The sequence below is a fragment of the Ursus americanus genome, chromosome 2, assembly GCF_024610735.1.
Source record: "Ursus americanus isolate L20-20 chromosome 2, mUrsAme1.1.p, whole genome shotgun sequence".
In the NCBI taxonomy this organism is placed as follows: domain Eukaryota; kingdom Metazoa; phylum Chordata; class Mammalia; order Carnivora; family Ursidae; genus Ursus; species Ursus americanus.
This window is the reverse complement of record NC_142128.1, coordinates 79,546,676-79,559,737: the sequence shown is the minus strand read 5'-3', so window position 1 is coordinate 79,559,737 and position 13,062 is coordinate 79,546,676. Positions and strand designations below refer to the sequence as shown.

The window sequence follows — 13,062 nt, the reverse complement described above, 5'->3', positions numbered from 1 at the left end:
ATCCCTCTGAGGATGGACATATTCCACACCTTTCTCCAAGATTGTGTGAGCATAAACACATACAAGATGACTAGCTTTGCTTTGTTTTTGCCTTGTGTATTACCCTGCAACTTTTGCAACAAGCCAATAGGTATAGAATTTTTCATGGGTGTTGCTCTGAGTGCATAGATTCCACTTTAAGTTTTGATAATTGCATAATACCCTAAATAATGTGCCTCTGCCAGGGTTAATTCGGTCACAATTCTAGTATAGACATTCAGGTTGTTTTCAGTCCCCCACCTTCCAGTACAGACGACGTTTACTGCACCATCCTTTTTTTTTTTTTTTTAAAGATTTTTTATTTTTATTTATCCGACAGAGATAGACAGCCAGTGAGAGAGGGAACACAAGCAGGGGAGTGGGAGAGGAAGAAGCAGGCTCCCAGCAGAGGAGCCCGATGCGGGACTCGATCCCGGAACGCCAGGATCGCTCCCTGAGCCGAAGGCAGACGCCCAACGACTGCGCCACCCAGGCGCCCCTACTGCACCATCCTTATACATAATCCTCAAGATTCATTGCTTTTTGTTTCCCCAAAGTGGCATTGCTGAGTTAGAGTATGCATTAATTATAGTGCAGAGGGATTTGGGGTTCTAAAAGCTGTATAAAACCATTGTTCCTGGCCTTGCACAATCTAGTTGAAGAATAGATATGCATTTATTTTCCCAGGGATGTGTTTGCTTATATACAAAGATTTCAGTAGACAGGGTTTATTTCCAGGGAGATTTGAAATCCTTAGCATTCTGAAGCGTAGGTATAAGTCAGGAGAGCAAAGGGAGCCTCTCGAATTAGGTTTACTCCGTGTCGTGTTTGCTGTATTGATCAGATATGAATTTGTTCGAAATCGTACATGTTTTAAGTTTCTCAGTTTTTAAGAGCTAAGAGTCCAGCTTGAGAGCTGAAGCACTTGACATTTGCCCTCCTGTTTCTTCCTGTGCCCACACCCTTCAGGGCTGCTCCCGGGGCGGGGGGGGGGGGGAGCCATCCCTGCAGGTGGCATCTTGTCTCTAGAGGCGGGGCTTGCTCAACACTGATGCAGGCAGCTGGGCACCTTCAGTTTTGAGTCACTGATGGTAAGAGGAATGTTAGTATGCTGACAAATTGTTTTTATAACAGCAACGTTACTCTGCCAGAAGCAGGTGCCTTTTCTTTGTAATGTCCCTGAGAGCTGCTAGTACAACATAAGTTTTTTCCAAGTAGCCACTTGTGTGTGTGTCTCATAGGCAGGGGACAGAGGGAAGAAAGGACGATTATGATGGGCTTCCTGTGCGTGTGTGTGCATGTGTGCATGTCGTCTGCCTATTATGTAGATGCCAGCCTACAGCATGACCATCTCTGTTTAGAAGCTTTGTTTTCTCCCATTAGTAATTAACACTTGGTTACATCAGTTGGGATTATGCAACTGTGTAACAGCTGACGCTAGTTCATACCTGTTTCCATTCTTTCTCCCTTCTGATTCAACTTCTTGGCTCTGGAGCAGGGATTGCATTGTAGCGCTTGAGAACCCGCTTGCTTGGATGCCTGACTCCCTGAAGTGGTCGCAGTATCTGAAACCCACAGAGTATCCTGTCATGGTTCCCAGTCCCCGAGACCTGTAGTTGCTTGTTTTGCATTCATTTTTTGTCTCCTTGGGAGAAATAGCCTTACCTTTCAACATTCGATAACCACTGGCTTGTTGGAGACCCGTTCTTACACTTGTGACACTTGGCAGTCGGTATTTCCTTGGGCTTCCTGCAGGATTCAATGACAGGAACAATAAGGACAGTGACTGTGGACAAGTGAATAGCGCTCACCGTGTGCCAGGCACGGTGCCAGCTCTTGATGGATCACTGACGGGTGTAATCCAACAGCTCTGGGTGGCGGGCACTTACCACCCCAGAGCACAAATGCAGACAGTGAGGCAGAAAGTGAAGAAATGCGGAGCTGTGGTTCTGCGGCCTGTAAGTGGCTTATTCAGGGAAATCATTCCACGTCTGGGCGAGGTTCACTGGTGGGGCTAGAGAAACCAGGGAACGTGGCGATGTACCCAGGGAAGCTGGGCGCTGCGGGCACCCACCCACTCGCAGAGACGGTTGGCGGAGAGGCGTGGCTGCTGCTTCTGTTCGGATAGGAAGTGACACGGGTGAGTCCTCCCATCCGAAAGCCCTGGACATGTGAGGGAAGTTGAGGGAACTCAGGCATGGGCAGGAAGGAAGCGGGAGAGGGAGGTGTGGAAAACTTTGCTAACAAGGGAGGTCACTGGTAACAGCCTCTCGCGAAGAGCCCCTCTCTTGATCAGCTTTGTCCCTTCAGGGTGCACATCCCAGAGGAGCGTGAAGCAAGTTGGAGGTATGTTTACCTTCAGCGAGTTTCTTTTGTTTTGATGAGTGAGTCATATGAACAGGCTGGAAAACCTCTTCGGCTGCTCTTGTGATTGTGTTTTTCAAGTTGGTTTTTGAAGAGGTTGTATGTGATGGGCCAGGATTATCCCTCCCTGCAGCACAGACTGGAACCCTAGAAGGAAAGTTGTCGAGGTAAGAGGCACTGGGTCGGGGGGTGGAGGTATGGGATGCTGTGACGGGGCAGGGCCCTGATTCTGCTGCCATGCCCTCTGCAAAGAACCTCCTAGGGCTCGGGATACTTTTCCACCATCTCTGAATAGAGTCCACTCTGGGTGAGCAAAGAGCGCCTGCAGATGGCATGTCGAAGCCTTCCTTATAGAATGTGGTTGTTTGCTATTGTCATTGTTCTTTTTATATCACCAGGTCGTTTCCTACCCCCTTTCGGGGTGTTCTTAGCATGGTTTTAGCATTCAGTAAGCGCAGAGGGTCAGATAGTGTCATTAGTAACTGTGTGATCTCGGGCAAGGTCGTAACTTATCCTGCCTTGGTGCCCTAGTCTTAAAATGGGGGCATTCGGAAGAGCCATCTCCTAGGGCCACTGGAGATCCTGCTTTGCAGAATGCCTCCGTTATTGTATCTGCTTTAAAAATGGAGGTGCTCATTATTGCCTTCTTAGTGTCTGACACTGGCAGGACTCTCCCATTCTGCTTCCTATCTATGATTAGCTGCGACATTCCAGGACGCACATCACCGAGGGTGTAGACCCTGACCGCGAAAAGAACTGGATTTGGAGAGTTGCAGATTCTACGGTCTCTCAAAGAAGGGTGGAGTCTCTGAGGACAAAGCGTTCCTGGCGTGAACAGACAGAGAAAGCTCCTCAGAGAAGTCAGGCGGAGTCAGGTGTTCTGATGGAGTTGATTGAGCACGTTGCGTGCAGGGAAGAGTCCCTTATCCTCAGCCTGATTGTTCTTTGCATTTTCTCCAACTTGTCAGCTTTACCTACAAAAGGAATTTTTCTTGCCATGTTTTAAACATGGAATGGAAAATGATTACTGTCAATTCGATGTAGCTAAATGCAAGCTTCATTTTGGAAGGACAAGAGGGGTTTGCATCGAGGGAGAATTCTGATGCCTTTTTTCTGTAACGTATTTCTGCAAAGTGGGCACTGTTTTCGGTTTTACCAGATTACTTTATAAAGTGCCATTTAAGAAATACTTCTTTTTAAGAAAAAAAAAAAAACCCTAACTTTTTAATATGGAAAATTTTGAGCACATGCAAAACTGTAGGGAATGGTATGAGCCCTGACATCCCTATCTGCTACCTGCCACTGGCAACTCTCATGGCCAATCTTGCTTTATCTTTACCCCCAACCCCCCCCCCCCCATTTGTTTGTTTTGAGAGAGTGACCATGGACACGGGAGCAGCGTAGGGGGCGATGGGGGAGAGGTCGGGGGGCAGGTGGGGAGGGCAGGTAGGTGGTGGTGGTGGGGGGGGTGGAGGGGAGGGTGGAGAGGCGAGAATCTTTTTTTTTTTTTTTTTTTAAAGATTTTATTTATTTATCTGATGGAGAGAGAGACAGCCAGCGAGAGAGGGAACACAAGCAGGGGGAGTGGGAGAGGAAGAAGCAGGCTCCCAGCGGAGGAGCCTGATGTGGGGCTCGATCTCAGGACTCTGGGATCACGCCCTGAGCCTAAGGCAGACGCTTAACGACTGAGCCACCCAGGTGCCCCCAGAGGCAGAGAATCTTAAGCAGACTCCACGCTCAGCACAGAGCCCAACGCAGGGCTTGATCTCACCACCATGAGATCTTGACTGGAGCCAAAATCAAGAGTCAGATGCTTAAGTGACTGAGCCACCCCCCGCCCCCCGCCCAGTTATTTTCAAGCAAATTCCAGACAACATAGTATTTTATCTATAAATATTCAAGATGTGCTTTGAATGCCTTAAAAGTTTCAGTAAAGTCAAAAATGAATGTTTTGGGATCCTTCCTATAGTAAGATCACGTCTCCCTTAGAGACCTAAGGGCAGTGATCCTCAGAGCAGGGAATGGGGAGCTGATTTTTTTCAATGACGACTTGGGGGCAGTTTCAGACTCCTTGTCCTCACAGGCTTGTCCTCCCCATCCCCTCCCACGTATAGTTGAAAATGCAGCCTTTGGCTCTTCCTAGAACTGGTTTACTTGGAGTGTTAGAGCAGGAATACTCTGTAGAGAACCACTGCTTAGGGGAAGAAGTGATTCCAGAAGCTTTCCCACTCAAGAACCACTTTTTTGGGGGGTAATTTTTAACCACCAGGCATGGAACTGTTTACAAGTATATTTATTTCCTGCCATCTTAACCAGAGTATGCTGGATGTTAGTTAGTTGTCCCTCTATACTAACAGGGTGCTTTCAACACAGTCTTCCATGCTGTGGAATGCTCAGTTTTATAGTTTGCCTCCCTCATTGCCATTTTATTCCCTGCCAACATAATTTTCTTTATCTCTTTTAAATCTGCGAAGGGTGAAGAAGCAAGGTATGTAAAGGCATATAAAGTTAGAGTACTTGAACCGCGAGGGCGGGGGTGTTTTGGTTTTGTTTTGTTTTTGCTTGTTTCTTGAGAAAAGTGTATGTTGTTGGAATTAAGGGCTTTCTGATATTTGATGGCTTCCAGGATGTTTTGGCTTCATTTCCTGGAGTTTGACGATACTCAGCGTGCGTGTGGTTGCCATGTGGGCCCCTTTCGTGGAGGTCAGGCACCACTGGAGTGGGTCCTACAGCAGGAATCTTCATTCTAACCTCAAATACAGCTCTAAATACAGACGTTTGGGCAAAATTCTCTCTCCCAGCACTGGATGTTTGCAAGTGAGTTAGCTGGAGGGAGAGGAAGGAATTTAAAAATGTGACCCTTCTGCCTTTGTTGTGTAGTTATTTAACAACTGACAGGGGCTTGTGCTTCAAACCTTGCACCACATTTTACTTGGCTTCAAATAATTCGACATACGGCTATCATTTGGGTATTCCAAAGCACTAAAATTTATAGAAGAAACCAACAGTGTGATTTTTCACCAAACAGAACACCGTTCCTCTCTGCTCTTCTTTAAGGGGGAATCAGAGAAGGCATTTTCTCATAGTCCTTTTTGCCCTGCGCCCTCCTACCCTTTTTAAAACTCTCCTTAGAAAAGAGACATAGTACTTTTCAAAACTGAGCTGTGCCTCCTGCAGGTTTACACACAGGATGGACTAATCGCATCATTTTTTCCTTTCTCACACCCAGACCAGGGTTACATAGTTCTGTGAGGTGTGCTTGGGAGTTGTAATAATGTGGAATGCTGGAAGAATTCCAGACACTGTTAGTAAATACAGAATGTGGCTGAACAGCAGTTAGCTTCTGTTGGTGATTTTAGAACTCACCCTTAGGGAAAAAAAAGCAAGGCAAGTGTACATAATATAGCAGGGGAAATAGAAGGATGACTGTGTTTAAAATTTGGATTTTAATTTCCATCTTTTCCCCTGAAGACTGTGCAGGTAATTCAGGAAAGATGAAGAATTAAGCTGTATTTGGTTGATACTCTGAAAGGTCTCTTCACTTCTTACCCAACATGTTTAACGTTTTTTCGATCAGCCAGCTGGCTTTTTCTATATCATCAGAAAGCTGGCTTTACTTTGTGTTTTCAACTTTTCAACTTGGCAGGTATTTTGTTGATATGTTTAGGGGGGGAAAAGGAAGTAGAAGGTAAATCCACAGCTGATAGTTAAATGATGGAAACTTACATATTAGATCTTTTAGGAGGCTGATGGGTCAGGAATGAGTTTTAGAAGTGACTGAAGCTTTTCTGTATGTTCTCTCCTACTGTATAGCCCATTCTCTAGGAGGCCTTTAAAGTGTAGTGTTTACAGAGCAAATATCCCTACAAATTGCTTTCGGCAATCATGGGCACATTGGAATTCTTTATGCCATCAGTAATTCCATTGTAGTTTTTTCAAAGAACTTCCATGGGATTGACATCTCTGTGGTCTCTGAGACCACCCCCAGTCTAAGACACATCAAGGGCTGGAAAGGGCAAACTTGGGTGGTGGGAATGTTCTTTTAGAAATCTCGGTTCAATTTTTTTTTTCCCCCAAAGAGCACAAGTGAGTTGAATAACTCCTCCTCCCTCTTCTCCAGAATTTAGCCTCTCTTAGGGCTCTGAAAGTCAGACCTATCTCAGGCTTCAAATTCCTGAGGTGTCACTTGAGGTCACCTGGAGGCCCCTGCCCTAGCTTGGCCTCAAAAACTCAGCTACTTCAGGATTCATTCTTTCATCATAATGACAGATATTTATTTAGCTTTCTGCCATGTCCAAAAGAGACTACAAATCTGAATCCGACACAGATCCTTCCCTTCAAAATTCTCTTTGGGGAGCTAAGACACACCCAGGGGTTTCTCTGGGAGACTGTCATATGCCATCAGCTGTAGAGATAGAGCCAAATGGGTTATAAGACCAACAGCTATTTGGAATCAATTTCCACTGGAAAAAAAAGACACTATATACACGTTATTGACAAAGATAAGAAAAAGGTCACAGCCTTCTTACATGCCTAGGATGGGCTCTTTATGGGAGCGTTTCTTCTAGTGATTGGCTCCTTTCTCCTCCAGGTATCAGCGTTTGGGGGATTACAAGGTGGAGGGCTGGGAGAATACATGGTTCAAGTTTTATACTTCAGCTTCCCTGTGGACTTGTTACACCTTTGTGTCCAACTCCCGTGTTGCTTTGCCTTTTCTTTTCTTTTCTTTTCTTTTCTTTTCTTTTCTTTTCTTTTCTTTTCTTTTCTTTTCTTTTCTTTTCTTTCTTTCTTTCTTTCTTTCTTTCTTTCTTTCTTTCTTTCTTTCTTTCTTTCTTTCTTTCATGTAGGTGGTAAGGTACTCAAGTCCTTCTTTTCACAGCTGCTCTGCTATCCTTTGAGCCTGGCTTCCTGTATGAGGGGGAGTGGGAAGGGGACATGTGCACACCCACAGAAGCGTTTCCTCATTGACTTCTCGCAAACCAGCGGGGTGGGTATTATCTTCGCAGATGAGTAAACTGAGGCTGGGAGAAGTTAAGCCACTTGGTGTTCTCCGAGGCCCGTTCTTGCAGGAAGGTTTGCACGTGTTCCGTTTGTTTCCTGAGTAAACTTTGGTCCTTGGAGAGGACCTCCCTGCTCCACTGCACTTCATGCCTTCTGTCACTAGGGTGTCCTTCCTCCCGGCAGCCTTCAACGTGCACCTGCCAATTGCTTCATGGACACAAAGACCCCGGGAGCTGGAGAGATCGGAGCGTTGGTGGCACTTTCCCTGTGATTTTTTTCCCCCCCACATTTGCTTCTTATTCCCAGCCACTCTCATCACTAAAGGGCTAGGGCCTAACTCCTCTCTGATGCCACTTTTCTCATGAAGGTACATCTTTGAAAAAGAGGATCAGCAGATGATGTTTTGAAGTTCGAATATGTTAGTGTTGTTCTGGAAAAAAAAAAAATCACGAGTCGGCGCTGTTGGTTTTACTATCTACGCTAACACAAAAAGAGCCCCTTCCATTAAACGTCCATGAATGGGTCTCAGCAACATTTGCAGCTTGGTATTATTTGCTGGATATGTTCTTGAAGAATAGATAAAACTCGATCTTTTAAGTGACTTTATTTGTAAAGGTGCTTTCCAAACAACAACAACAAATCTTACAGTAAGTAGAATGATGACCCCCTAATTTGATCTCTTTTGAAAACCCAGTTGTTGTTTTTTTTAAAGATTTTATTTATTTATGTGACAGAGAGACAGCCAGCGAGAGAGGGAACACAGCAGGGGAGTGGGAGAGGAAGAAGCAGGCTCCCAGTGGAGGAGCCCGATGTGGGACTCGATCCCGGAACGCCGGGATCACGCCCTGAGCCCAAGGCAGACGCTTAACGACTACGCTATCCAGGCGCCCCTGAAAACCCAGTTTTATCAGGAAAATCTAACGCATCATAAACGTGAGCTTTTTAGGGGACTATGGCACTTGGTTCTAGGTTTTATAATGTTGTTCGTGTGCTGCAGTAAATAGGAGACCCCTGAGAACCACAGGGACATTAGAGTGCCAGGAGCCAGACTATTTAACAGAGAGGGACTGGCTTGTAATGGATTTCACATCCAGTCTCCTGTCTGGTGGCGTATCTTAATCCTTGCTCCCTCTGGCTATGCAGGACCAAGTGGAGGAATTAGGCTTCAATACAGAGGGTGCTGGGTTCCATGTAACGAAAAACTCCGTGCCTGTATAAATAGTTAAAAGATAGACTCTCGGGATACATGTGCTATGGATTCTTTGAGAGCTAAGCATGGCGGAAAATTCTTAGACTCTTAAGATGGTAAAACTGAAAGGGACTAAGAGGTCATCTTCTTGAACCCTGTCGTTACAGGTGAGTGTCACAGAGATTGTTTACTTGAAATCATTTAGGTGGAGCCCGTCCTAGAGGCGAGGGGTGTCTTCAATGAGCTGCTGGTACAGCTCTATGACTGTACAAGTTCTGGGTGTGAACGAACTTTTAATTTAGGTGAAAGACGTGGGTGTGAAAGATGGAGAAAACATGTCTCTGGCTCTGGAGGAGTTTAGAGTCAAACGTGCTAATACTTTTAACACAAGTTTGGTATGTTAAAATACACAGAAATGATGTGGGAGTTCAGACAAAGAATACTTTGATGGGAGGGATCAGAGACATCTATTGAAAGAGGCAGCTGCGTTTAGTACTGGCATTGAGGGTTTTCTTTTTTCTTTTTTTTTTTCTTTTTTTTTAACCTTTTGACTGTGAACGTTTTTAGGTATACAGAAAGCCTGAAAGAACAATAAAGTGAATATCAGTACACCCATCATCTAGATTTAACAACTCTTAAAGTTTTGTCCTATTTGGTCAACTCTGAATTCGTGTATGTATGTATTGGGTTTTTTTTAGCCATTTGTGAGTAAATTACAGATATTATGACATTTTTACCCCCTAGATGTATCTACTGGCATCTCCTGAAGCATTCTGTTAGACAAGCACAATTCTGCCATCAAAAACAGGAGAAAATTATGAGTAATATATTAATATCATCTAATTTCTATTCCCTATTTCAAATTTTCCTAATTGTCTCATGTCTTTTATAGCTATTTTTTTTAAACCTGGATTTGATTAAAGTTCACACATTGCGTTTTGTTTTTAGAAGTCCTGAATCTCTTTTACGCCAGAGTCATGCCCTCCCCCACCCCCACATTCCCACCCCCACCCCCGTTCAATTTGTTTGTTTTAGGACATTGACTTTTTTTTTTTTTAAGATTTTATTTATTTATTTGACAGAGATAGACAGCCAGCGAGAGAGGGAACACAAGCAGGGGGAGTGGGAGAGGAAGAAGCAGGCTCATAGCAGAGGAGCCTGATGTGGGGCTCAGTCCCACAACGCCGGGATCACGCCCTGAGCCGAAGGCAGACGCCCAACCGCTGTGCCACCCAGGCGCCCCTAGGACATTGACTTTTCAGACCACTTTTCTTACAGTTTTTTTCTTGATACCTTACCTGGCAAGTTTCTTACAAATTGAAGATTTAAATGGCTTTAAAAATCTTTAAAATAACCAGGTATTTTCTAGGAGATCTATTGCCAGATTGTTGGACGTTGCTTCTGACATTCCATTTTTAGTAGCTGACATATTTAAAATATACTGATCTTTATTTGCAAAAACAATATAAGGCAATTGTGAAATGTTACAACAGTTTAGAAATGTATACAGTATAGAGAGTTCTATATAATATCACCTCTATCTAGCCCTGTTCATCCCTTCAGTGAACTTACATTCTTTCCCATTAGTGTATTTTTGTTTCTTATAAAAATTGCAATCGTCTCTATATTTTGTGTACATTTACTTTTTATTTCACTAACTGTGCATTATGGATGGCGTCCTATAGAATATACAGCAGGGATTGTTTTTGATAGTGGCTGGGATAAACGTGTACCCAGCCAGCCACATTCTTTCATAGGTGTTTAAGGTGAGACACACCCAAATATACAGTGCCTGGCCCAGGATTAGAAATGTGGCTTATGCCCACAGAGCAAATATTTTTCTTTGAGGCTCCCTGGTTAATGTACGAGTTAAATCTTGGTGTCTTCTGCCCTGTGCTTCAACAAGTGTGGGAATGAATGTGTGAATAGTCCACTCTTAAGGGCTCTGTATTTGAATTTGGGGTCTCTCTTTTTTGCTTTTTTGGGTGGGTCCCTACATCGTCTTTTCTACAGATATCAGACCATCAGGTTGGCCTACCTTAGAGATAAACATGACACTCTGCCAACACAAAGTGATTTAGAAACGTTAATAGATTTTACCAAGCCACAGTCTCTAGCATGTGTATTTTAAGCCATCATAAAACATATACCTGTCATGCTAAGGAATGTGCCAGAGGGCAGGCATCAAAGACTGGCCGAGGCAGTCTGGGGAGTATGTTTTGCTGTGTTGTAGGGTTGTGCCCTGACAACCTCGGTGAGGCCTGGGGTACTGACAGGGAGTGGTTTCTAAATCATAAAGCCACTTTATTTATTAATTCAGGAATTTCTGTAAGTAGTTATTCATATTTGCCCATCTAAGTGTCGAGGGACTCAGAGGTAATTCTGTGGATGAAGGGTGTGAAGACAGGCTGAATCTGCTTGAGTTAAAGTTAACAGAACAATCATATGAGCAAGAGATGGTCTTTTGAACTTACGGAGAAGGGAAAGTGGAACAGAAAGGCTGTCTGGACATTTCTGGCTTCTTAGCAAGATACGTTTAATGAGCTCCCAGTGGGAGCGTTGCTGGCTCGGGGTGGAACGGTAAAGCCACTTTTGTTTTTACTGTTTTATTCTTGTGTTCTCCGTGGCAATCATGTTATCAGTCAACTTGGGTGGGACATTAGGGTGTCTGTACATCTCATTATTAGTAAGTTAAATTATCTGTAATTTGGTGGCAAGGCTTTTGCATCAAGCGTTTTTTGTTTTTGTTTTTGTTTTTTTCTTCTTAAGATTTTATTTATTTATTTGACAGCCAGCGAGAGAGGGAACACAAGCAGGGGAGCTGGGAGAGGAAGAAGCAGGCTCCTAGTGGAGAAGCCTGATGTGGGGCTCGATCCCAGAACTCTGGGATCACGCCCTGAGCTGAAGGCAGACGCTTAAGGACTGTGCCACCCAGGCGCCCCTGCATCAAGCATTTTGTAAAAGAACAAAATGAGAGTCGGGTGGTTCCCCACATCTAACTGTGTAACTGGTGAAGAAAAACACAAAGAGCTGTGATATTAAATGCACAAAAGGATTCATGTATTTGAAACTTTTTGTAATGTAGAATGTTGCTGACTCTAAAAATGTGCATTCCTTCTATTTTCTATCATCCATTCTAAGTGTATAAAGTAAAAAGATAAAGCAAATAACAGAATATTAAAATAAAAATAAAGACACATGTTAATGCAAAGAAAGAAGCAGTATTGCAAAGAGGGAGGAGGAACAAGGTAAGATCCTAAGTTCAGGATCTTACTGAACTCCTCGGACCTCACTTCTTTCTTCTGTAAAAGGGGAACGTAAAATCTACACCATCAGGTGTAGATGTTAATGAGATCAAAATGAGTTAATCTATTTAGAAGTTAAACAGTCCCCAGGTTCCACTCCTGCTGCTTTCTTGAGTGGACGGGATGGTACAGTGAAAACAGCATGTGACTTTAAGTTGTACCGACTTCGGTTTGAATTCCGGCTTTGCCATTTGCTCTGTGCGTCCTTGGATGAGTTCATCTCTCTGACCCTCAGTGGCCTCAGCTATTGAGTGGATTTTATGAGATCCCCCTTGTAAGATCATTTAAAGAGCATGGCCTCTGCCAAGATGCTTGGCAGCTGCGGAGCTTGCTGCTTCCGGAATCTGGATGTCCGTCCGTCGGGGGCTGCGTGCTCACGTGTGCGCGGAACACAGGCCACAGCATCTATAGCTCGCCCCGCAGCTAATGACCTTGCTGCTCTTCCGTTCGCAGCGATCCTCCGGAGTGCCGCGCTGGGCATGGACACCTTCTTGGGCACCAGGAGGAGCACGCGCGGTGGTGTCCTCGCCGAGGCACGAAGCTGCTGAGGCCGTCTCAGGGCCGTGGGCGCCGGGAGAGGAAGGCGGCGTGGGAGGGCCGCCTCGCCATGCCTTTCGGCCTGAAGCTCCGCCGGACGCGGCGCTACAACGTCCTGAGCAAGAACTGCTTTGTCACGCGCATCCGCCTGCTGGACAGCAATGTGATCGAGTGCACGCTGTCGGTGGAGAGCACCGGGCAGGAGTGCCTGGAGGCCGTGGCCCAGAGGCTGGAGTTGCGGGAGGTAAGAGCCTGTGTGGGGGGGTGAAGGGGGGGGGCGGGGGGTGGTGGTGCTGAGCTAGAACTCCCCAAAGGGACCGCTTCCCTGCCCCTTGGCACCTGCCCGGCTTTCCAGCCCCAGCCTCGTGTTTAGAAGGATCCTGCGGTCCTTGGCATGGCCTTGATTTTGCAGCCTCGGCCGGTCAGGACTTGGGCGGGGTGGCGGCTGCACTTTTGTTCCCGCCGGTAAGGAGGTTTTGGGGGGAGCGTCTAACGCCATCGTCGCTCTTTCAGACCATCGAGTGGGTAGCTGGTGTTTGGCATTCCAGCTGCACGTCTAGGAGAGAACGCCCACGGAGGGATGGATGCAGCTGCTTTTAGTTTTTGCTTGTTTGTGTCTATATTTTCCTCTTCAAAGAGGGGGAAAAA

At 45.4% G+C, this 13,062-nt stretch overlaps 1 protein-coding gene across 2 annotated transcripts in view; it reads left to right on the top strand.

Annotated features, from left to right (window-relative positions):
• Nucleotides 1–13,062, top strand: part of PTPN14 (protein tyrosine phosphatase non-receptor type 14) — a 173,863-nt gene that overhangs the window by 55,618 nt on the left and 105,183 nt on the right. Inside the window, exons 1-2 of one of the 2 annotated variants that reach the window (XM_045771990.2) lie at nucleotides 2,428–2,549; nucleotides 12,331–12,658. In XM_045771990.2, the coding sequence (XP_045627946.1) occupies nucleotides 12,485–12,658 (174 nt within the window). In that variant the 5' untranslated portion in view covers nucleotides 2,428–2,549; nucleotides 12,331–12,484. Of the gene's footprint in view, nucleotides 1–2,427; nucleotides 2,550–12,330; nucleotides 12,659–13,062 lie in introns of those variants that run through there. The other variant, XM_045771992.2, reaches the window with a different exon arrangement.